The sequence below is a fragment of the Brachyistius frenatus genome, unplaced genomic scaffold, assembly GCF_029030835.1.
Source record: "Brachyistius frenatus isolate BFR_SWC_R1_liver_20210118 unplaced genomic scaffold, ASM2903083v1 Contig_9, whole genome shotgun sequence".
Classification (NCBI taxonomy): domain Eukaryota; kingdom Metazoa; phylum Chordata; class Actinopteri; family Embiotocidae; genus Brachyistius; species Brachyistius frenatus.
Genome location: NW_027210608.1, coordinates 6538613 through 6562843, shown reverse-complemented (window position 1 = coordinate 6562843; position 24231 = coordinate 6538613). Strand labels below are relative to the sequence as shown.

The following is a 24231-nucleotide window of genomic DNA, read 5'->3' as shown; positions in this document are numbered from 1 at the left end:
GTGAGTGAATGTGTTCCTCACCGAGGAGAGAGCCATCTCCTTCAGGTCGTCGTATTTCTCCTCGAGGCGAAGGTGCTCTGTCAGGAGATTCTGGTAGCGAGAGCGCTCCTCGTTCAGATCTGTCTCCAGCTGCTGAGTCTCCTCTACTATCGCACGAGTCATTTTTTCTGAAAACATAAAGGAGAAGCATTTGCTGTACTAATCGGGGAGTTAAATGTCTCTGTATGACTGCTGCTGCAGCTTAGAGTTATGGTGGTGATGCATACCTGTCATCTGCTGACTCTGTTCCTGAATCAACCTGTTCAAATCGTCCTTGTCTTTCTTCAGCGTCCCGTTCTGATCCTTCAGCTCCGAGACCATCTTAACACACACAAACAGGATCCTCACGTCACATCTTGTGTAAAGCTTCTTGAATTAAAAAGCTATTTTTTTTTAATTTAGTTCTACAGAACCAAATGTGTCTGACACATTTGATCTGTACATCGACCATCTAACGCAATATTGTAAATCCAAAGTCTCGAAAAGACTCAGATTCAGAAAAACTTTGAGAGTTATTTGAAGTGAAAGAAAAGGAATCATGTTACTGCAGGTGTGACCTTTGACCTCAGTGTAGAGGAGCTCAAGAAGAATACAATTTTAATCATCCATTGAAAAAGTAATTCCTCTACAGACTTTAACCAAAAGGTTTTGACAAACTGCCCTTTCTGAAGATTTGATAATGTAAAGGCAGACAATGAAGGAGAACGATGAACAAAAACAAACTAGACAGAACGACAGAGTTGACACACAGCAGCTACCTCACTGTCTCACTACTCTCCTGTGCTCACCTGCCCCGGGGCAACACGGCCCTCTGAGCCCACCATGTGCCCTTTTCCCCCTGGTTCGCTCTGCCTCCTAAATTGCCAATATGCATAGTGAGGCAAAACATGTATTTTTGTGATATATATATATATATGGTCCAGGAAACTATGGGAGCTTCGACTTATCGGGAGCCATTTCTATTGATCTTTGTTTTCAGCGAATAAAAGGATTGTATTTTTGTGATATATATATATATATATATATATATGCATATATATATCCATATATATATATATATATATGTCCAGGAAACTATGGGAGCTTCGACTTATCGGGAGCCATTTCTATTGATCTTTGTTTTCAGCGAATAAAAGGATTCTTAACAGCTACAGTGTCAGAGGGATGAGGAGGTCAAAGGGAGGTAGAGGAAAGAAACCACTTGTTTTCTTTGAAATACAAAACATAAAACGTAATTAAGTAAACCAACATAACAGCAAATCAAGTGTTGAAATTCATTAAAGTGAAGAAGACAAAGCAGGAGAGAGAAAGGGTGACAGATCCACGGTACACGGGGGAGATGGACGATAAAAGGTCGGGATGCACGAGTGGATCCTGTCTTACTTTCTCCATTTCGTCCCTGTAGGTATGCGCCCAGTCCTCAATGGTCTTCTTCTCTTGCTGTGTGACACTCAGCTCCTTCCTCAGCTTCTCCAGCTGCTCCTGCAGGGATGTCACCTGGTTGGCTTTGTTCTTGGCATCCTCCTCCGCCCCACGCAGCCGGGTCAGCTCGGTACGCATCCGCTCGCTCTCCGTCGTGTAGGAGTTCTCCAGGCTAACCAGCTTTTCGTTCACGGACCTGTTATCCTTGGTCTGGAGGTAGAGGGTAGATGACAAAACAAAACATCAACATATTTAATGAATAAGTAAACACAATGCACAGTGTGTAAGAAAAACAGAGAGAATACGTCAACGTCTCACCTGCTCGTCGATCCTCCTCTGCAGCTGCATGATCTTGTTCTCCATGCCTTTGTTGAGCTTCTTGAAGTGCTCCACTGAGCGAGCCTCAATCTTCAGCTTCTTCAACTCACGCCTGGCCCTCATCCTGCGGATGCAGCACTGCAGGTAGACGATGGAAACCAGGCAGCGCTTGTACCAGCAGCGAGCCAACCAGCCACGGATGCGCTTCTGAATGATCACAGCCTTGGCCTCCCGCAGCAGCTACAGACAGACACACAGACAGCCATGGAGAGGAAGACAAGTTGAACCAGCTTACTGGTAGCGGATGCGTACTTTTAGGCAAAGTAAACTTCAGGACCTTCCGGGGATATCACTGGAAATAGTGGCAAACAAATCTTTTCTCGTGCTTTCTAGTTAAATAAGAGGATTCCATCACACAACAATACAAAGGCGGGTTAAGATGAATGTTTTCTGATGTGTTTTGTGTGGTCGTGCTTCGTGTCTCACCCCCTGATACTTCTGCCGGGCCATGTACGCCCTGAGGATCGTCTGCATGGCCAGAGCAGCAGCCTGCTTCTGCCTGTAGCGTTTCTTCTCCACGTACATCCTCTGGTACTTCTGGATGAAGGTGGCCGCCTGAGTGCGACGCATGAACTTGGCCAAGCTGAAGAGAAGTGACAGAAGGTTGATTTCAACATGCGTATGGTTTTAAATGCAGCAATATTTAAAAGTAAATAATTCTTCCGTGCACTATCTTGACATTACAGAACGGGCATGTCATGTGACTGTTGTGACTGTGTAGAGAAAGTGAGTTCCAGGTGCAGTGGACTCACCAGCGGGCCTGGTATCCTCTGGTGAACCTTTGGATGGTGATGGCAGCGCTGCGCTTGCGCAGATACTTCTTGCGTGCCAACCAGCAGCGGATGGTTTTCTGGATGCGGATGCAGGCAGCACGCAGCTTGTCGGCTCTCAGCTTCTCCAGGTAGGCCACCTGACCGGCCCGGAAGAAGATCTTAGTCTTACCAAACTGGTATTTATCCTGGTCCTGAAGGACGAGAGGAGCAGAGATCAGGGGGGAGACGGTGAAAAAAAATTGGAATGCATTCATGATTTAAAAGATACAGGCAACACACTTATAATAAAATATCTGTTATTGTTTATTGTTAGCTTTAAAATGAAAAAGAGAAACTCTGTGTGACCTGAACTAATTTCTCCAAAACATTCCTGCAGGTCAACCTCTTGTCAGGGAGCACGTCCTTCTGCTTCATCAGCACTCTGTAACGACTGAAGAACTCCTGGTATGTCCACCTGAGACACACACACACACACACACACACACACACACACACACACACACACACACACACACACACACACACACACACACACACACACACACACACACACACACACACACTTAGAAAACGGAACTGATCTAAACATTTTACTCCTTACTATTTGTTAATATATTTATAACCAAAGTAAATTTGCAAACAGGTGTCTGTTTGGCTTCCTCTGAGGAGAAATTTTTACTCATATTGTTTGGGATTAGAAGTTGTCAACTGATATAGTAATGCTGTGAAGCGAGTCATCCTGGCTGCCATCGAAATCCTAATTTAATGTGTTCTGTCTGTGAGAGAGTTATCTTATTGCAATATATTCTAATAATTCCAGTAGTTTTTATAAAAGTTTCAAGGTTGAAAATGTTGTAAAAATGCACTCTGCAGCCCATTAAGAAATGGTGGAATTATTCTAAAGTCAAGTGAAGGAGGCCAAATTCACTTATGAATAGATGACACTGTAGACAACTACAGACAATAATTGTTGATAATAATATATGAAAATAATTATTATTTGGACATAATGTATGTATGACTCGATTGTGCAGGCAAACTCACTATGAAACCTTTAAAATCTTTTAAGGACACAAACTGAACATAAGACACAGTGTGAGAGTTGGTCACAGTGATTGTTGCTGGGATGCATCAGTACCTGGATGGGAAGCCTGCAGCAGAGATGCGGATTGTTTCCAGGACGCCGCAGGCTCTGAGCTGCTGGACCGCACGTTTGGGATCAAACCTGCCAAACAACCAACAACCAGTCAACATAGCCGTGAACCAAACCTGAATTGAGATGATGATTAAATTTAAGCCCGGTACACGATTCAGCGATGAAAACAATGTTTTACATAGTTACACGTTTTATGACAGTGTCACACAAATGCATTGTTGCCTATTAGAACTAATAATGCAGTGTTAATGGTGTCTAAAATCTAAACTGAGAATATGACGAAATTCAAAATATAAAGACGAGAAAAATAATCTCACCAGGCAGCCAAAGAAAAACAATTAAGAAGTGCAGATAGACAAAAGAAAAAGAGATGAGACTCACGAGAACGCCATCTTGAAGTCGTTGGGTTTTATGCAGCGGACGTAGTGGGGAGTGGTTGCGTTCAAAGTCTCCATCAGCATTTGGAGAGAGTTACGAAACTACGAGAGGACCACCATCGTTGTCATCATCATCATCATCATCATCAGTGCGCTATTAAACTGTCACAAACTATTGTTCCTGGCATTAAAATCAATATTTCAAAAAAAGTAGCCGAGATACTAATCTTTACAGTGACTTAAAAGGTTTTTTTCTTACAGTTTAATATTTACCGAAATAAACTTGGATTTCATATTTGAATTCTGATCTATGAACATCTACACAGAGTGTGCAGGTGTGTGACAGCATGAAACAACATCTGTCTAAATAACAGATGTTATTTGAGGTTCAGATATCCACCTGACAGCCGACAGTCTTCTTGTGCTCCTTGCTGCTCTTGTCCCGGCCTTTGTCGGGTTTGATGCTGAGGCGGGTTCGGCCTCCAGTGCCGGGGACCTGACCAGTGGGGCTGGTGGCTTTCCCCTCGTCCTGGAACAGCTCCACCAGCAGGTCAAACTGGGAACAGCAGCCCACACACAGTCAAACAGCAGCTTATGGCAGCATCAGACACTGCAGGCAATAATGATTCACTGCGTGACATGTTAATGACATTTCACCCCAAATATACTGGTGTATTAAGCTTCAGTGCACCTACTGCATACAGGCTTACAAAGCAGCAGGGCAGCTTTATTTAGAGCATTAGCCACACTGAAAACAATGATATTGATGACTTACTTTTTAAATGCCTAAAATTCAACATACAAATCTTGTAAATTAGTGTAGAGACAGACATGAGAGTTAATTCATCTCAATCTTTTCACATAAACACAGCTGAAAACCTGCCTGATAGTTTCAGCAGATGAGTGAGTAGATGTTGCTTAATCTGTTGATTAGTGTTTGTTAAACTCATTCAGAATCAGAGAGATGTTACAAAGAAACATTAAACATAATGAAATGTAATGTTTTATCATATATGGCAAGATGAAAGGGCCATATATGACTGCATGGCCTCATTTTTCCATGGTGTTATGAAATAAATATGAGAATGGTTGACGCACGTCCTTTAGTAAAGCGCACACACATCGGTCATGCTCCATATAACTCAGTTTATATGAGGAGGCTGCTGTGTTATGTGTGCAGCCTCAGGTCCTCCTGCTGTGCTCAGAGCGGTACCATGCTGCTCCTCTAACCAGCGTCATTAAGCAGGACAGCCACAGCCACGTAGGCTTTACGTGCTGCTCGCTCGCAGCATCACTCTGAAAGATAAAAATACCCTCCTTCCTTCATCCCTTATTGTTACGTTCAATCCCCTTTTTTCCTCCCAGAGTGCCTTTAGTGCTCCCCATGCAGCAAACAAAGGCACACGCACACAACTTCAATCTCCTCGGTGCTGTTAAAGTGTAATAACTTGGTGCCACAGAGAGAGACGAGGAAGGAGGAAAGGCAAAGGAAAAAGAGGTGCTAAATGAAGAGCTAGAGGCGGACCAGCGTTGGAGGAACGCTTCTGTTTACCTTCTGCTGGCAGGGAAGGTTGTCATGATGAGGACAGAACCGAACATACATGGACAACATATGGACACACGGTGACAAACAAACACAATAATATTAAAAGGAAAAGTTAAAAAATCATTATCACCCCCATCCAAAACTAAAACACACAGCTAGAGTTCAAATCGAGAAGGAAATAAAACCAGGCACACTAATGAGGTTGAAATGGATGGAAGGAACATGATTTTCTTTTTAAATTTACGAATGAATTTCCACTGACTTCCAAACCCGCACGATGTTTAAAACATATCTGTGGTTTGGAAGATGGCTGCGCGGTGCGAGTTCCTCTGTTGTTTCTTTGAAGCATCATATTGATCAGACCTGTGAGCAGACGTCAGCAGGAATTTAAGAGCCCTGTGTGTCTTAGAGGTCCCAATGCAGGTTTGAGCTACGTAGTGCTACGAGGGCGGATCAAACCGTTCAGACTCCTTCGGCTGCACGCTAAGGGTAAGAAATGTCTGTTTTTGCTGGATGTCTTTCTGTGCAATGAGGGTATTACTTGAGACACTTTTAGATAATCTGCTGAAAAACTCTTGGTTTGGTTACAACCCATCTGACAGTCTCAGAGCTCTCTTTGACCAATTGCACCAAGTTCCCAGATCTCAGTAGTTACGGTGGCATACACAGTTTCGGCGCTACTGACAGAAACTAGATAAGGCTATAAAACTAAAGTTGTAATACACCAGATTTTTTTTTCACAGCAGAAGCCCTAAAAGACTTTGAGATGAGAGGTGGTATTCAGAGTATCAAAGGGTTTCTCTGAGTTGGGACGGACCAACCTGAGACCTTCTTTTCATCTACGGGCAAACACATAAGTCAGAACTGCCTTCACACCTTTCTGTGAGGAGACTCTGTCTTTTCAGTATCATATTTCATCTGTTAATGTGTTACATGATGATGTAATGAGCTGTTAGCTGCTAAATGTTTATAAAATAGGTTTGTAGTTTTTCTTTGGCTGTTGAGGGCTGGTTTAAGGAGTGGTGTTATGGTTTATAAGCACAAAGAAAATAAAATGGGTGAGTACCAGATACATAAATTATTGTAACTGGATTTTTCTTTGGACAATCTGATTTCTATTTCATTGACATTTTATTAATGTAATCTTCTTTTATGAATCTAGGTATGGACAAAGTATCAGCTTAGTAGAAGAGACACACACACACACACACACACAGACAGACACACAGACAGACACACACACACACACACACACACACACACACACACACACACACACACACACACACACACACACACACGTACACACACACACACACACACACACATACACACACACACACACGTAAAGAATGACGGGATAAGCTTGGCAGAGAACTAATAAGAAACTTAATTAGACTAAATTACGTTAAAGATGTCATTACCATTTAATCCCAATTGTTTTACCATCACTTATTACCATGGCAACATTCCAACTACTAGTCAATGACTGTGTTTGTGTGTGTGCGTGTATGTGCACGTGTGTGTGTATGTTAAGAGGTATTGTTAGAGGTTAGAGCAGACAGTATTTATATATCGACCCTTACCCACTGCTGCTCTTGCTGAGGTCTATAAAAGAACAGCCGAGGGTCACTGTCAGTATTTTGGACAAACACACTTCATCACAGGTTGTGTGTGTGTGTGTGTGTGTGCGTGCGTGTGTGCGTGCGTGCGCGTGCGTTCTTGTATGCAGCCAAAACAGCAGTGAGGATTTAAAAGCTTATGTTTCTTTTGACCCCACAGGGTTTTCCACACTGATCCTGAACCAAGACCAAAACAAACAAACAAATACACACTCACACAGACACACACACACACACACAGACACAGACACACACGTCATTGTATTAGGCCTAATAGCTTGTGTGTGTGTGTGTGTGTGTGTGTGTGTGTGTTTATACCTGGTATAAACAGGACAATGGTATAATATTGTAGTATCTTTATTAATAACTAGGAAGTCCTTATTTGGCTTCCTGTGTGTACCATATTACTTATAAACTTTGTAAACATTTATAAATGTGGCTACACGTGCTTTATTGCTGCTGTTGCATAACAGTGTATTTATTTGGATTTTTCTGCCATTCAGTGAAACAATACTGGAGAGTTTCCAAAAGCCAAAGATATAATTTAGAGTGTGGTGTGTGTTTAGCATGTTCTGTTATATGTTGCACTTTCCATTCATTGTCCAAGCTGCATTTATTTATCTTTATTTTATTCTATTTAATTTGATTTATTTTTGTATATATAGTATGTGTGTGTGTATTTATGGTTTCATTGTTCTTATTTATTTCTAAAATAATTATATTTTATCTATCTGATTTTGTTTACTTCATACGTATTTATAAATTTGTTCTTACTGTATACATGCTGCTGTGACGACTAAATTTCCCCACTGTTGGATTAATAAAATCTAATCTATGTAAATAAAACCTGCAGGGCTGTGATAAATAATCTGTCATTGCTATTGTATCGTCACTGCTGCCGTCAGCATCAGCTTCACATGGCCAGTGGAGGGCGCTGCTTCTCTGAGACTTCAGGGTTTGGTCAATAAACAGGGGCCTATTTTCCCTCAGAGACCAGGTGCCACGACTCTGCAGGTGCTGCAGGCCTCTGGGTTGTTACCTCATGCTTCATAGCACTTTAATTTTGACGCAGCTCACAGGACACCGTTTCAGTTTGATCTGTTTTTGACTGACTGCATACGTCATAATGTGGACGTGTGTGTTTTTGTGCCTCACCTTGCTGGCCTTCAGCACATTGATCTGGTCTTCGTTGACCGTGTCCTTGTTCTTCTCCAGGAATCCCTCGCACTGGTACTCCACCTGCTCGACACCGAGACAGCACAGCTTCTGTTACAACTCAGACGACGCTTCACTTGGACTTTTTTCGTCAGCAGTATTCAGCAGACTAAACATTAACATGACATTTTAAAAATATGATGCTTTCATCTTTTTAAAGTCAAACTGAAGTCCATATGCAAACAGTGAGATCTGCAGGGCAGCCCAAACTCCTGACACACGTTTCTTTTAAAACACTAACATCAATCATCGCAAATGCTTGATCAGATATGTGTCCAAGGTTTTCCATTATAATATCGCGGGACCTCATGGGAAAGCCTGCTTTAGTCCTTGACCCATTTATCTGTAACCTTATAGTGAGGCTCTAAAGACAGACATGAACAATTATATTATCTCACACAGCACCTCATTAGAGGACATAAAACTTATTACACCACAGTAGATTACACACACACACACACACACACACACACACACACACAAAGACACACACTAAACACTTAATTGCAACAGTGATAACAATAAAAAAAAAAAAGTCCTCCCTCCTCCAGCTACCCTAAAAATATCTCACACAAGCACTGCAGCAGACACTGCAGCCAGTCGGCTCCGAAACGTTCTCATCCTTCAAATCAATACCTGCACTGTCATGACTTTAACGAAAACAACAAAACTCATAATTAGGAATATAATTACTTCACAGAAAGTAAAACACAAACACATCGAATGACAGGCCCACCTTGTCAGCAAAATGTTGGATGATGAAGGCGCGGTTGGACATGCGTGGCTTCTCGAAGAGGGAGCACGTCTTTAGGTGGGTGTTGTACAGTTTCTGAGCCCATGAATCATCTGAACCTTTGGGCATCTGGTGTAGAAAGGGAACACACATATCCATCATTTTGTAAATACAATGATTGTGTTTATTGTCGAGTTATTGGATTGGACAGCTTTGATTTTTCTTGCCACACAGACAAGTACGTTTCCCTGCAATAATGTCAGCAATGTGGCCCTCCTCCAATGTCAACAGCCTATAAAATGACCTTGCAGTGGTTTAGAGCCACAAAGAGATAAGTTAGCATTGTTAGAGGTCTGGCTGAGCTACAAAAGTGTGTAGATGTACAGCTGTGCACACTCAGCACTTCAAGTTACTGCAGCATTAACTGAAACTGAGCCCAATATTACCAGCAGCTCTTTCACAACCAAATAAGTGTCAGAGAATACAATCAAACTGTAAACTGAAATATTATCTAAATCATATCTTAAGACGGTCAACCTTTCATTCCTATCTTATAACACGTTGATGGAAACTGACCAGAAAAACATGCATGATATAGAACTTGAATAAAACCTCATGTCTGTCTCATTTAGTTTCACTGTGAGAAAGCAGAACAGAGCAGCTTTAAAGCTTGTGGTCACTGTTTCCTTCCTGCGGGTGCAGTCAGGTGTAACCTATATATGTAGGTGGTGGAGACCAGAGTGAGGTGGGAGGCAGGTCGACTGTCAAAAACTGAAATGTAAAGTGGCTGTGAACAGACAAACCTACAAGCATCTGCTCAATATGCAGCAGTTTACATTCGTGAGAATGCTTTTATTCCACCAACAGTATTCATAAGTCATAAGTCTTATATAATTGTCTATTTTTAGCTTGCGCAACAACACAGATTCTGTTTAGCTAGAAGACGTAAAGATTATTTATTATCGGCATTTTTTTTTTTGTTCTTTTGGATGAAACTCAAAACTGCACAAACAGCAAACTACAATAGATAAAAAACAACTCTGACAAATGGTGTGTTGGAAACACTGGAATACATAAATCAGGAAAAAATGGCAATTAAACTTTAATTTCCTTTAACCATCTTTCTAACCAACCAGAATAGCTGAATGTGATACAGTTGATTAGAAATATCAAACCTTGCACTCCTCGTCCAGCAGGTCCAGGATGCCCATCTTGGCTTCTATGAGGTTGATGCAGGGCTGATTATCATAGAAGTCAATCAGAGTCCAGGGGATCTGCTCCTTCATGTACTCCTCCTGCTCCAGCTTGAACACATGCTGTGGACACACACCCACACACAGTTTGACATGAACGTCTGGACTTGCATCAAAAAAATCAAAAAAATATTCTCTCTTCTGTGTAAATATTATGCACATTCAGCAGGTTAACGACAGGCTGCTCACCATGTTGAACTGTTGCTGCAGTTTCTCGTTAGCGTAGTTGATACAGAATTGCTCGAAGCTGTTGATCTCGAAGGTCTCAAACCTTGTGAGGAAGAACAGCGGAGTTAAAGCATCCGAAGAACATCTTTTCTTTGACTCGCGCAGGATCGGCCGATGCAGTACGTACCCGTAGATGTCGAGGACCCCGATGAAGGAGTGCTGTTTCATATTGGTGATCAGAGCCTTGTTCACGTGCTCTACAATCCAGTTGAAGAGCTTAGCGTAGATATGTTTGGACAGGGCATCACGGGCGTTGGTGGCCTGCAGACGCGGGAGGGTCTTGATATACGTCTCGGATGCCGTCTTCAGCTTCCTGTGGCAGAGCCACTGGGACATGTCCTGGTAGGTGACGCCCACCAGCTCGCAGAACGCTGTCAGGTGACGATTGTTGGGCTACAGCACAAAGAAGAAATGTCGATCTTCACACTTCAGCACAAGTCCGACAAAAAGGGTTTTCAGCAGCTGAGCTGCTAGAATTCCCTCCTAATTATTAAGCCTCAATCACAAAACCTGTTCAGTTCTTACTTTGGTACATTATACTCACAGGAATAACGCTGCTGTCTGAATCTCTGTCCTTTATCTCCACGTTTCCAAGATGAAGAATAGCAGCCAAAACCTGGAACAAGCCCATCTGATAGGACTCATTAATACCTGCAGACGAAAAGGAAACACGCACACAAACAGACACTCGGGTTATTACTGAAAAAACACAAACTACGTCTGCTTTCAGTCAACAGTTACGAAGCTCATAAAGCAGTCGGAGGAGTTCTCACTGAAGACTGCTAGCAAACAAAACTTTCATCTCCGACACAGATTTGAATCTGAATGTATTTTTGAGTATGCTTTTTACCCAGCAATAAGAAGGCTTTGCGAGTGGTGCAGAGCTCCTTGGTGTCGTCCACACCGTCGATAACGGGGCTGCGGCCCTGCCTGGTGTACAGGAAGTCATTTGCACTGCCTGAGAGGAGAGAGACAAAGAGGGTTCATATTTTTAGCAGTTTTACGTTGCGCGACTTGGGTAGACCCGAGTTATCAAATCACCCTCCGATTAGCAAAGAGGTGACTGTTACAATCATATCTGGTGATACTGGGACACGAAACAAGGCTTGATCATTCTCAGTCAGGGCTCAGGGTAACCTTGCAAATAACCAGAGCGACAATCCTGAATGGTTTTGCTAAGACTGAAATGTCAAGTAAACCAAGGACCTGCTCGTTGACTCCAAGTCAAATGTCAGGGATTTTTTAAAAGTTTTCATAAATTAAAGAGAATAAAATACTGCAAGATAATATATAAGCTGAAGTTATTTTTCTTACAAGGAGACTCCTGTCATTCGCCATCCATTTCTTAGGTTTGGGTGGACACATGCAGATCTAATCCTCAGACTCTGCCTGCCTCAGTGATGTGAGCTCTGAAAGCTGCCTTGTGTGCGTTTTCTCTCAGATCAACAGAGGCCCTGCAAAAGGCTTCTGAAAAATAAATGAAACACTTCTGTGTAAGACTGGTGTTATCCCGACTTTCCCACAATCATCAGTTTCTTTATACACACTTAACGCCCAATTAGGGCATGGCCAGTTGCCTGGCAACAAGAGCCAGTGACATGACTGTGACAACCACTCCATTAACAGTGCCAGGAAGTCAGCAGGAGAGGAAAAGACAGCAGCTGTGTGTGTGTGTGTGTGTGTGTGTGTGTGTGTGTGTGTGTGTGTGTGTGTGTGTGTGTGTGTGTGTGTGTGTGTGTGTGTGTGTGTGTGTGTGTGTGTGTGTGTGTGTGTGTGTGTCAGATGAGCAGGTGCAGGTCCACAGTGGGAGCCCTCAGTGTGGGAGCCTGTTCAACCACAGATACAAGGAGTCGGTGCTGAGCTCCTGCAGCAGAAACGTTGTCTGGTGCATCTGAACTGATATAAATTCTGATATATGGCGGCGCTCGTCAGACTTCTCTCTGTGGTTAAAATTATTTTGGAGATGTGGATGGGGTGTTGTGTTTTTTAGTTCTATCTTGGGGCCGCAGCAGGATCTCTTGCAGCTGATGTTGTAGTTTAAATATAGCTCTTACTGGAATACATAAATCAGGAAAAAATGGCAATTAAACTTTAATTTCCTTTGCTTGGTCATTGACTCATTACGGTGATGCATTTTCTGTGTTCTGGCAGTTTTCCTGCTGTGGAGACCAAATATAGCAGAAAATACACATTGAGCCACAGGCAAGAAGATTTTCATAAACTTTTTTTCTGCCTGGTTTAATTTCTAAGAATCGGTTTTGAATCAGATTCATTAAATTCTCATTGCTGCACAGAGTGAAATGCTTGTTTCAGCCTGATGAGTGAGTCATGAGCAGGTTGGATTAACATAACCAGTGAGGCTAACTGTTCAGTTCTATTTGTGGACGAGTTTCATTCATAAAAAATGGAACAAAAGTAACTAGAAGAATTTCACTCCAGTCCCACTGTCAGAAATCATCAGTGTCAATAGTGAAATTATGGTGAACAAAATGTGAATTTTACTTTCTGTAAGGAAGTAATTTAAAAAAAAAAAATTGTTTCATTTGATTCTTGCACTGTAGCCAAGGGCAGACTGACTCATGACACTACTGGATTGCTAAAGAAATTACATTTGCACCTAAAAAAAAAAAAAATCGTTGAATGAATGTGATAAATTTTAAATCACTCAAACGTATCAGAAATTTGTTCACACAATCAGTCAGTCTGTCTGTGTGTGTTGGTGTGTGGGGATGCAGGACATTGTGCGTGTCACTTACTCAGCTTCAGGTTTTTGAACTCGGGGAGATGCGCTGATGCACAGAGCTGATAGAAGATATGATAATTCCTCTCCTCGTCCGCCTGCAAGAAAGCAGGAAGATCATATAATGTGGTGGAGGAACAGAAAGGCTGCACACAAAATCATGCACATCTACAATATACGCAGTTAAAACAGACCGCATGTGCATGATATCAATCTGACATATACTTGGTCCTAATTAAAACCTTTTTCCCCTCTTTTTTTCCATCCTACATTCACACAGGAAAAATCAGCAGCTTGTTTTCTTTACAGTTATGCAGCATCTGCTTTACAGTTATTGACAGTTTAGCCTCTGGACGCTCTACTGGTTGGCAACTGGAAACTAAGTGCCTTGCTGAAAGGCATTACAACAGATGTCATTGAGTCAGATATGAATGTTACATGTTTATTTTACCGCGCTCACATTTCCCCAGACAAACAGAGAATAAAGCACAACATGTGTCCCACCTGTATTTCCAGTGGGAGACTATCTGATAGATCACATTGTAAATGAGTACAACTAAACCAGCAAGTGCTTTTAAGTCACCTGCATGTTAAAAGCTGTCTGTGCTGCAAAGCAGGAAACAAAATGTTGAAGCCTCAAGATCTGAAGTCTGCTACCTGTGTCCTACATTAGTGAGACTACACCCAAGCACAGAATGCGCGCACACACACACACACACACACACACACACACACACACACACACACACACACACAGTCACTGTGGGCAAGCATGTGAAAAATGTGAGAAGGAAATAAATCACGTTTTTCTGCCTGCACCCTGTGTGTGTGTGTGTGTGTGTGTGTGTGTGTGTGTGTGTGTGTGTGTGTGTGTGTGTGTGTGTGTGTGTGTGTGTGTGTGTGTGTGTGTGTGTGTGTGTGTGTGTGTGTGTGTGTGTGTGTGTGTGTGTGTGTGTGTGGAAGCAAATGCTGCATATACATTAATAATATAACAAGTTCTATAAGAGAAAGTGGAATTAAATTGTATCTATACCGAACTTTTCAGGACCGTAGTTGGTAAACGATTTGGAGACGGGGACAAAAAAAGACAACAGCAGTAATGAAGACAAGTCACTGCATGAAGACAAATGCTTTGTAAACACGTGTACTGATTTGAGCAGGAAAAGTTATGTTAACAACATGCTGTACGTATTGACACTGAAAGAGGAGGGAATGAGGGGGAAGAGGGAGGGAGTGCTGCGCTGTAACCCAGCGTGACAGATGGACTGTTAAAGGATGCCTTTACTTTGTTTCCTCCTACTTCTTTTCGTGAAGGAGGAAATTATTGCTGCATACTTCTTCTGCACTAAAGGACACCAGAGCTGGTCTGACAGTTTATGTGTGTTGCGTTACAGTCTTACTGATGACGTCAGCTAACAAAATGCTGGCGTGTGTGGGAACATTTAACCGGAACTTCCCAAGAAAGGACATTTTAGAAGTCCTCAGTCTTCATCTACTGTATCAACACTGCAGAGTTCACCCTTCTGTTAAATAGTGGGGTCATTAATTAAGGCTATACTCCAACAATTACTTTGCAGGGTAAATGCATTGTTATATATTTTCCCGTTCCTGTATTTTACCTGCAAAATGTTGCAGTAAGGTGAAACTTTTTGTTTGAATCTGTTTCCAGATAAATATCCAACCCAGGGTTTAGTTGTAATGGATCAAATCAGGCAGTAAGCTATAACTCAAAGATTCTGGCTGCAGTACAACCATTCAGATGCCAGTGAACAAATCCCTGAATGTGTAACATGATGGACGTAGTGTAGCGCACGGTGTAAATATAGTATTACTGACAAATTCCACCACCTCAAAACTGAGAGGTAAAACTGAACGTAGACCTGGGTCTGGAGTGTCTTCTCAAGAGTTCAGGCTAAAAATCAGAACTGTAAAAAGGTTAACTTCGTGCATTTCTCTGCTGTCTGAGGCAGAGGTAACAGGCTGTAACGAGTGAAGGAATTAAGGTCAAACAAATCTCCACACAAATACAACAAAACACTGTGTGTGTGTGTGTGTGTGTGAGTTCATACAGACTTGAATGCGCATCTGTGCGCTCACCTGAAACACCACTCGTGACTTCTCCAGCAGATATGTTCTCATGTTGGCACCGATGATGTGAAAGCGGTTGTCAAAGCCGATCTCGATGTATTTGCCAAAACGACTGCTGTTGTCGTTTCTGGTGGTCTTTGCATTTCCAATGGCCTGGGAACAAAGACACAGGTGTTAACAGACACAACCTGTTATCATGATAGTGTTCAAATGTTGATAGGGCTGATGTTAGAGAGGTGACTTCAAATCTGGAAATTTATTAAACAAAATGAATAGTTTAAATTGTCCCAGAATACCACAACAGTAGAATGAATGGTAATTATTAGGCAATAAAGCACTGCTCCTCACAGTGTAAATGATTTTAGTGCTAATAAAGCTTTTAAACAAGGTGTTTATGCAGCCAAGCACCATTCTGGGGAACAGGCTTAGTAGCTGTCTTGCAGAGATTTGGATGAGGAGAGTAATGTCTTTGTGCTACAATGCCAGCAGTCAGCTTTCTTAACTTGTTCAGAAGCAGTCATTTCCTGCAGTCTTGTGGTCACTAGGAAGCCGCTGCTCGTAGCCAACTAATATCTGGGCACATACCTCCCCTAAACCCACAATGTGCCGTATCTATACACACACACACACACACACACACACACACACACACACACACACACACACACACACACACACACACACACACACACACACACACACACACACACACACACACACACACACACACACACACACACACACATACTGTATAAACAAATTGGATGTTGCTTCCAGTTCCAAAAAGAGAGTGCCTTAAAGTGACCACTAGGGGCTGGCTCCAAAAAACATCTGGCTCACATAGTCACATTAAAAAAGCGTCAACTTTTCTCAAGAGATACAAAGTCAGGAATTGTTTTCTACGAGACAATATGGGGTCATTTGCTAAAATTGCTCCTTCTGATTAATTTACTGGTGGTCCTTATATAAATAATTCCAACATTAATTAGTAAAAGGTATGTTTTGTGGCATGTCTAGTTTAATTGACATGCCTAGGGTGCAGTCAGGTTTCCCGTATAGGTCGGCGGGCGCAGCGTCCTCAGTCCGATCAAGTCCAATCCACCTGCTTCTCTGCCCCAGTTCGTCTAAATATGGTCACTTCTGGCGCCAAAAAAACAAGATGGCAACGGCCAAAATGCCAAACTCAAGCAGTTCACAAACCAATGGGTGCCGCTTGGTCATACAAGGCATTAACTAGTGAGCTTTTGGGGTGCTGGTAGGCAGGTTTTGTTCCCTTATGACAGAGCCAGGTTTCCCTGTTTCCCATCTTCATGCTGAGCCCAAATTACTGGCTGGCAGCGACAGCCTCATGTTTACCACAAAGATGTAAACATGGCATCAATTTTCTCACCTAATTTCAATAACCGAAGAACTACTCCGTTAAATGTATTCACAGAAACAGAAGTTTCCTCGGAAGAAGTTTATTCATCTGGTTTTAAAACTAAACTATTACATGAAAACATTATACTGTGGATCACAATCTGAAATAAATGCCTTAAACGTTTGTGTTTGTTTCCCGGTTGACACATCAGTAGTTTTAAAGGATCTCTTTCCTTCTACACTCAAGGATTGTTGGTGGGCATTTCCTGCTGAGCTACTAAACATCAGCAAATGAATCAACTGCAGTCAGCGGCTTCAGTTCAATATCCAGGATTGATCAATATGACCCCGCAAGGAATTGTCAGTAGACGGGTACAAACAAACACACACACACACAGACACACACACGCACGCACGCACGGACGCACGCACGTACGCACGCATCACAGCGGTGCAACCAGCCAGCTTGAACAGAATTAAATTGTGTGTGAGCACGGAGGCTTCTTGCCAAATTAAGGCCAAACACACAATCTTTCACTGCAGATAAGGAGGCTTTCAGCACAGCAGGTATTCTAATCTCTGCCTGCATTAGCCAAAAATGTACCAGCACCATTCACAAACACTCCCTGTGTCACTCACGCACACAGGTTATGTGAAATTTAAAAAGGCTAATGCAACCATCTACTCCGCATCCAGGCTCAGAGTGACATCACTGCAACGAAAGAAGAAAGCTTTCTATTCATTCTGTCTCTGATTGGCTGAAGAGGAAAGCGGTGGTGGAAGAGAGCAATGTTAGCAGAGTGGTTGGAAAGGACAGACAGGGTGGGGGACTGGATGAGGTGGAGGCAGGAGGGGTGGGGGGGGGGGTTGTGGCATATGGGCCCAAGAGAGCTCTCCAACCCCTCCTGTACTCCTGACTCCATGGGAAGAAATACACAAATACAAACACACACAAACAAACACTGAAGGATAAGACTTGTGTTATCATAACAGAGAGCAGCCTGAGGCCAGGAAGACAGTGTGGTGGAGAGACAGACGAGAAGTCAGTAAATGCCAAAGAGGAGAGGAGAGGAGAGGAGAGGAGAGGAGAGGAGAGGAGAGGAGAGGAGAGGAGAGGAGAGGAGAGGAGAGGAGAGGAGAGGAGAGGGGAGGGGACGGGACGGGAGGGGACGGGACGGGACGGGACGGGACGGGACGGGAGGGGAGAGGAAGAGGGGAGGGGAGAGGAGGAGGGGAGGGGAGAGGAGAGGGTGTGTCTCGAGAGGAGATTACAGATCTGGTGAACGCTAATTAATTAGGAGACAAACATCCATACACAAACTAGGAAAAGTGACATAAGAGTTTCACTTGGAAACAAACAGAGCTGCTTTTCAGCAGTGTGGAGGATTCAGGGTGTGTTTTAAACTGAATGTCAGCAGGGAGCAGCTGATAGATAACACAGAGTGTAAACCACGGTCAGCATCGAGCCCTCACCTCCATGATGGGGTTGGAAGCCAAGACTTTATCCTCTACGTTGGCCTCGCTGGCGGAGCCGCTGACTGTAGCAAAGTATCTCATGGCGTATTTGGCTGATACCGTCTTTCCTGCTCCGGACTCCCCGCTCACAATAATTGACTGGTTCCTCTCGTCCCTGACAGATTAAAAAGCATAAAAATATAGCACAAGGCGCATATGACATGCATAACTGTACAACTAAAGTTTTAAATATCTGACATTTAGCTCTGAATGAGACAAGTGCTCGTTACCACATTCAGTGATATGTGAACTAAGGCTGGGGCTAAGATTAAGGATGACTCATTCATCCTCATCAGCAAGCATCACGTACAATTTAACAATGCGAGTGTGACACAAACAATCCCAGGGGACTTTGGGCAGATAGGGAGTGAACATGCGATCATCAACAACTATTTTCCCTGCCTGCAGGTGTAGCAGGTGTTACCACACTTTCTAACCACTACGTTCCTTTGCACACTTTAACGTCCCTGCAGGTCATCCTTCTCATTATCCCGATGAGACACAATCCTGAGGCACAGTTCCTCCCTCTTATTGGACCACCTCTCTTTGCATCATTTTTGTCTTTTGCAATTAACATTTTTTTCCACCCACAGCTCCGACTGCATGCTCTGCCATCTTCTTTCAGTTTTTTTCCTCTGGTGTCTGGAACAGTTTATAAAATGCAAATAAACATAACAACTGCCTGAGCTGAGGTCTTGCATGTACATTATATTATACAATATTATGTTCACATAAACTCCAGTTTCATTTTTTTGTATGTTTGTTAAATTAAGGCTGCACAGCGTCGTGTTACGACAGAGAAGAAGCTGATTTCACTGATAGAATTGAAAGTAGAAACAGCAGCTCACATGAGGCTCAAATACACTGTTGATTTAAATGATTCATCTAAAAATGTATTGGCGGACGTGTTGGTGACAGCTGACAGCAACTCCTCCCTCGCTGCCTTAAATGACATCTTTATTAAACTCGTATTGTACTGTTAATATAAATCTGTACGTCAGTGTGTTTATGACATAATCTCCTAGAGAGAGAGGGGGGGGGGGGATCTCCTCGTTGGTTCCTGCAAAGAGTCTTGGATCTTTGAGTGTGCGATTAAAAGAACGAGAGACAGAGAGACATTGAGACCACCAGGAGGCTATTTATGGCTCGGCTTTGACCTACAAACCCTGACGAGAGAGGGAGGGCTGAGCAACAGGGAGTCTTGACTTCAGGCTGCTCAGGTAACACACACACACACACACACACACACACACACACACACACACACACACACACACACACACACACACACACACACACACACACACACACACACACAAACCTGGCCATCTGTTTGTAAGCCTCCTCTGCCACAGCGAAGATATGAGGGTCCATGTCTCCCATGTTCTGACCGCTGTAGGCGTTGATGATGTCCGACCCATAGATCGGCAGCGTCTCATAGGGGTTGATGGCCACAAGAACGATTCCTACGACATAATAAAACTATGAGCTCACCTGCAGCTGATCCACAGAAAGAGCCATCACGCTGTTGTTCACAGTACACACTTCATATTGTTCCTCATCTCTTCTTAAGATAAATGAAAACTAAAAACCATGATAAAAAAACCACATTGAACAAATGTGAGTTTTATCAGTGAAGGTAAACAAAGTTAAAGAGCACAGAGAATGTAAAATGTTGGAGGGAGACAGTAAACAGAGCTTGACATGTCGTATAAATACAACAAAGGCTATTGAAGGTCACAGACATCAAGGCAATGCTGAAATAATAAATGATTAAAGCGTCCCTGATTGGCACGCCATAATAAGTCGATGGAAGACGGCCTTATTGTTTTCAGCTACAAATATAATAGGATATGAGAATCTGATCAGTGCAGTGAATTTTCACCAGATGTTTGCCTCTTCACTGGTACCTTCTGAAACGTATCAACCAAAAGAGGCGATAATTTGGAGGTGATTTTAAACCAGACAGTGACAACATACAGCCATGCATCGAAGCATGCTCCTACCGCAATAGGTGTAGATAAGTTTAGAGTCCATGAAGCGGACTTTGAGGTTGTGCAGCACGGCTGGCTCGTGGAGGTAGCTGAGTGCTGTGAGGTCATTCTCGCCCACCAGGATGTCGGGGTTTCGCAGGTAAGGCAGGTTCTTCGTCTTAGGGTCCAGCTTGTGCTCAATGGTCTGAGGAAGACGAGGAAAATGGAACAAAACTGGACTGTTTAGCTAGTTAGGACAATACAACACTTGGAATTCACTCATAAATAATTTAAATCAAAGGTGGATGATCACTCTCCACTGTATATTAAGGTAGCACACTTACCCAGAAGTATCACGATTAAATTAAAATGAAAAAAAATGAGTCATCACCTGAAAACCAGCTCAGGACTGAGATTTAAACTTGTTCAATAAAATCAAAAACTGGAAGTTTCTTTGACCGGGAGTGAAAATGTCAAACTTATAATATAAAAAAAATAAATAAATAAAAAAAAAACACCAACATGGGTCACATTAGACTTATCAGTAGCAGCGGCCAGGACAAAAAGGCCATGCACATAAAGTATTTGACTAGATTTCAGAAATTGTCTGGCAGTGCTTTCAAGACAAACCTTAAGGCAGCAACTGAAATGACTGACATGGTTGTATAATTAAAATCTGAACATGTACTGTTTACTATAGTTATTAATACCTGCCAGGCTATAAGTACTCTCTTAGGCAATCATATAAATACAACATAACTGCAATGTCAGCCTTACAATGCTAACATACTATATTCTGTTTATACTTACCAAATAATGAGTGAAAAACATGCCTTATTCCATATCTAAAAACTCAAAGAAAAGGTTTCTCCTCCAAACATTAAGTTAAATGGAGTCCAGCAATAAGATCCACAGAGAGATGTCTTCTTGATACGTCTGTAAACTCCCTTTGCATGTTTGGATGTTGTGGTTTTCGAGGTCTGTCTGTCTGAGGATGACTAACAGTGGAGATCCCATGCTTTAAATAATCAATAACAGATGCCCACACCAACTAAAAGTATTCAAACAGTATTTCATACGCATGTTTTCAGAAATGTCAGGAGACAGGCTGCTGATTTTCTACGGTTCCGCAGCAGCCGTTCAAAGCTGGATTGTGCAAATCTGGTTTTCAGTGTTGTTTCTCTTTCCGTGTGGAAGCTTCAGCTTGAATGCTTCATGCACATTTTCATCCTAACTATTTCCGTTTTTATATGGTCATTAAATGAATATCTTTCCCCTTCAGATGCTTGTGGTAGATGAAGGCTTTTAACAGACAGAACTGGACAATCTGATTGACTGAATTGTTGTTGTTTTTTTATAATCTTCAGCAGCCATTTAGCCCGCATCAACTACGACTCACACTTCTCCACCAAGGCTACATAAACACTGAAATTCTTCATAAAAATGTTAGAAAGTTTTCAATTCAAACATGCATGCAATGCATTCACATTTCACAATGCAAATGAGGGTGGAGGGCGGGGGGGTGGGGGGGATTTGTCCTTGTTCTTTTCGAGAGCTGTTAATATTTTCTTGACTGACGAACTTTCTTTTCAACAGATTCCATTGAAAACTGTTGTCAACGTTTTAGAGACATTAAGCCGCCAACCGGAACTAAAAACAAAACCTCTGCGATGGCAGTGCAAAGGGTTTACATTTACACATGAGGCCTCAATCTCTTAAAGCAATATGGAAAACGCTTCTGCTGCTAGCGTGCATTCGTCTACAGGAGAGCCTGTTAATGATTGCTAGAAGTAAGGAGCGTAGCTGTTTTTGTTCCAAGCCAACGAGTTAAATACCGCGATACATTGAAACTGCTCCTTGGGGCATCTCTGCCAGCAGGCCTCATTTGCAGAGTGCTAATGGTAAAACCGATGACTACTAATGAGATGCAGCAGAAGCCGAGTGAGACAAAGAAAACAACAAAGAGAAGAAGAAGAAGAAAAAAAACCACAAAGAGGGAGAGACTGATTCCTCCCAACCCTCCTCCTCTTCATCATCATCATCATCATCATCATCATCATCATCATCCTCACCTTTCCATCCTCCAGCGCGAGTTGCAGGGAGGCGTCGCCATTTTTGTAGTCCTTGGTCAGCTCAGCGGACGCCCACACCTCCTCTGCATCGGGGATCCACACCCGAGCACACTGAGACACACAAAGGACAGAAGAAGGAAAATCAATTTAGTTAAAGGCAAGCATGAGAACAAATGTAGGACTAACGCTGAGTATCGCTCCAAAGTTTTCAATACCGATACGGTTTCGATGCCAGTTTCTGAGCAACGCTTTATTCAAAACCAGTTTAAAAAAAATCATTTAAATAAAAACATTATACATTATTGTACAAATCTTTAGTTTTCATGCGGTTTAAAGGCGGAGGGTTTAAGCCAGGTTATTTTCTGTTGCTACATTAACAGATGTCCCCTAAACACCTCACGTAGAAGACTAAGATTTACCAATGTTGCCTAAACGCCTCACATGCTATGATCAGATGCTAGCTAGCTACACTCTGAGAAGCCTCTTCTTACTCTCGCACCTCGTGTCAGTTTCGCAGAGTCCTCCATCCATAAACTTTATTATTAGTAGCAATATCACTACACAATTTCCAAGTGTTGCGATGTGACGAACCCCCGTCATGTGGTTTCTCCATGCAGACAGGAGTACCTCTACCTCATATCAACTAAAAGGATGACAGGAGAGTTTTATTCCCTCCTTTCTGCTAATAGTTAAAACAGCATGACCTCAGAGAAAACACTGGCCTCTGTGTTTGCCAGTCATGAGCACATGGCTCATAATGGACAGGAAACTAGTGGGAACCAACTATTGAACAAACAGTAGCTCATAATGACAGAAGAAGGCAGTTGTGCACATCGCATGGTCATAACTTCAAATTCACGCACACATCACTATGAAACTGTTCCAGGCCTCACAGACTTGTGACTGGAGGCAATCAGCTGATCACAGACGTGGAAAAACAGCAATGAACACTGCCGGTCACATGGCTGAAGAATCCAGCTCACTAATGTAGGAGCGCACACACACACACACACTCGCACACACACACACACACACACACACACACACACACACACACACACACACACACACACACACACACACACACACACACACACACACACACACACACGTACGGACGTCTAACGATACAGGAGTTCAGTGGATGACTCTGAGGTGATTGGAGCACTGAGAACCACAGAGGACACAGAGAGCTGGAAAAGTCCAACAACACTGCAGTCCTTTTTCTTAGAGCACATTTGACATTTAACAAGCGGAGGGATGAGAGGAGCTTTGAAACAGGGCAGGTTTATATTCAGGCAGCGTGTGTTTTATCCAGTTATCCCGACATTCACGTCTGTTTGGTTTGTGCAGGATCCTTCACCACATGTGGAATAATGGCGGGTGAGAAAATACAAATAAACAGACGAGAGTAGATCAAATAAACTTCGAATATGGCAAGAGTAAAAACAAACCCGCATCCGCAATCACATCTCCACAAGTCACCACAGGATTGGAAACTGTCTCAACATGAACGAGGACTTTCACTTGTCCATTTCCTACTTTATTTCACTTGTTAACGAACCTACTCGTGAAATACAAATAAAGATATTGCAGTTGTAACGAATTGTTAATTATTCAATGAGTTAATTGACAGAAAACAACTATTTTGATAATCTGAGTCATTTCTAAATGAAAAACGGCTTCTTTTAAGCTTCTTAAATGTGAATATTTTCTGATTCCTTTAGTCCTCCATGACAATA

General features: G+C 42.5%; 1 protein-coding gene across 2 annotated transcripts in view; it reads right to left on the bottom strand.

The window, feature by feature from the left end:
• The window catches only part of myo5aa (myosin VAa), a 52253-nt gene that overhangs the window by 15513 nt on the left and 12509 nt on the right, over positions 1-24231 (bottom strand). For both annotated transcript variants that reach the window (XM_069690505.1, XM_069690504.1), the window contains exons 2-24: positions 22490-22600; positions 20451-20622; positions 19766-19910; positions 18403-18559; positions 15580-15723; positions 13499-13580; positions 11593-11700; positions 11287-11393; positions 10870-11135; positions 10704-10785; positions 10437-10577; positions 9265-9390; positions 8469-8552; positions 4546-4701; positions 4150-4247; positions 3751-3837; positions 2958-3066; positions 2592-2803; positions 2266-2422; positions 1780-2019; positions 1423-1671; positions 267-360; positions 22-167 (exon numbers count right to left, since the gene is read on the bottom strand). In XM_069690505.1, the coding sequence (XP_069546606.1) occupies positions 22-167; positions 267-360; positions 1423-1671; positions 1780-2019; positions 2266-2422; positions 2592-2803; positions 2958-3066; positions 3751-3837; positions 4150-4247; positions 4546-4701; positions 8469-8552; positions 9265-9390; positions 10437-10577; positions 10704-10785; positions 10870-11135; positions 11287-11393; positions 11593-11700; positions 13499-13580; positions 15580-15723; positions 18403-18559; positions 19766-19910; positions 20451-20622; positions 22490-22600 (3273 nt within the window). The remainder of the gene's footprint in view (positions 1-21; positions 168-266; positions 361-1422; positions 1672-1779; positions 2020-2265; positions 2423-2591; positions 2804-2957; positions 3067-3750; positions 3838-4149; positions 4248-4545; positions 4702-8468; positions 8553-9264; positions 9391-10436; positions 10578-10703; positions 10786-10869; positions 11136-11286; positions 11394-11592; positions 11701-13498; positions 13581-15579; positions 15724-18402; positions 18560-19765; positions 19911-20450; positions 20623-22489; positions 22601-24231) is intronic.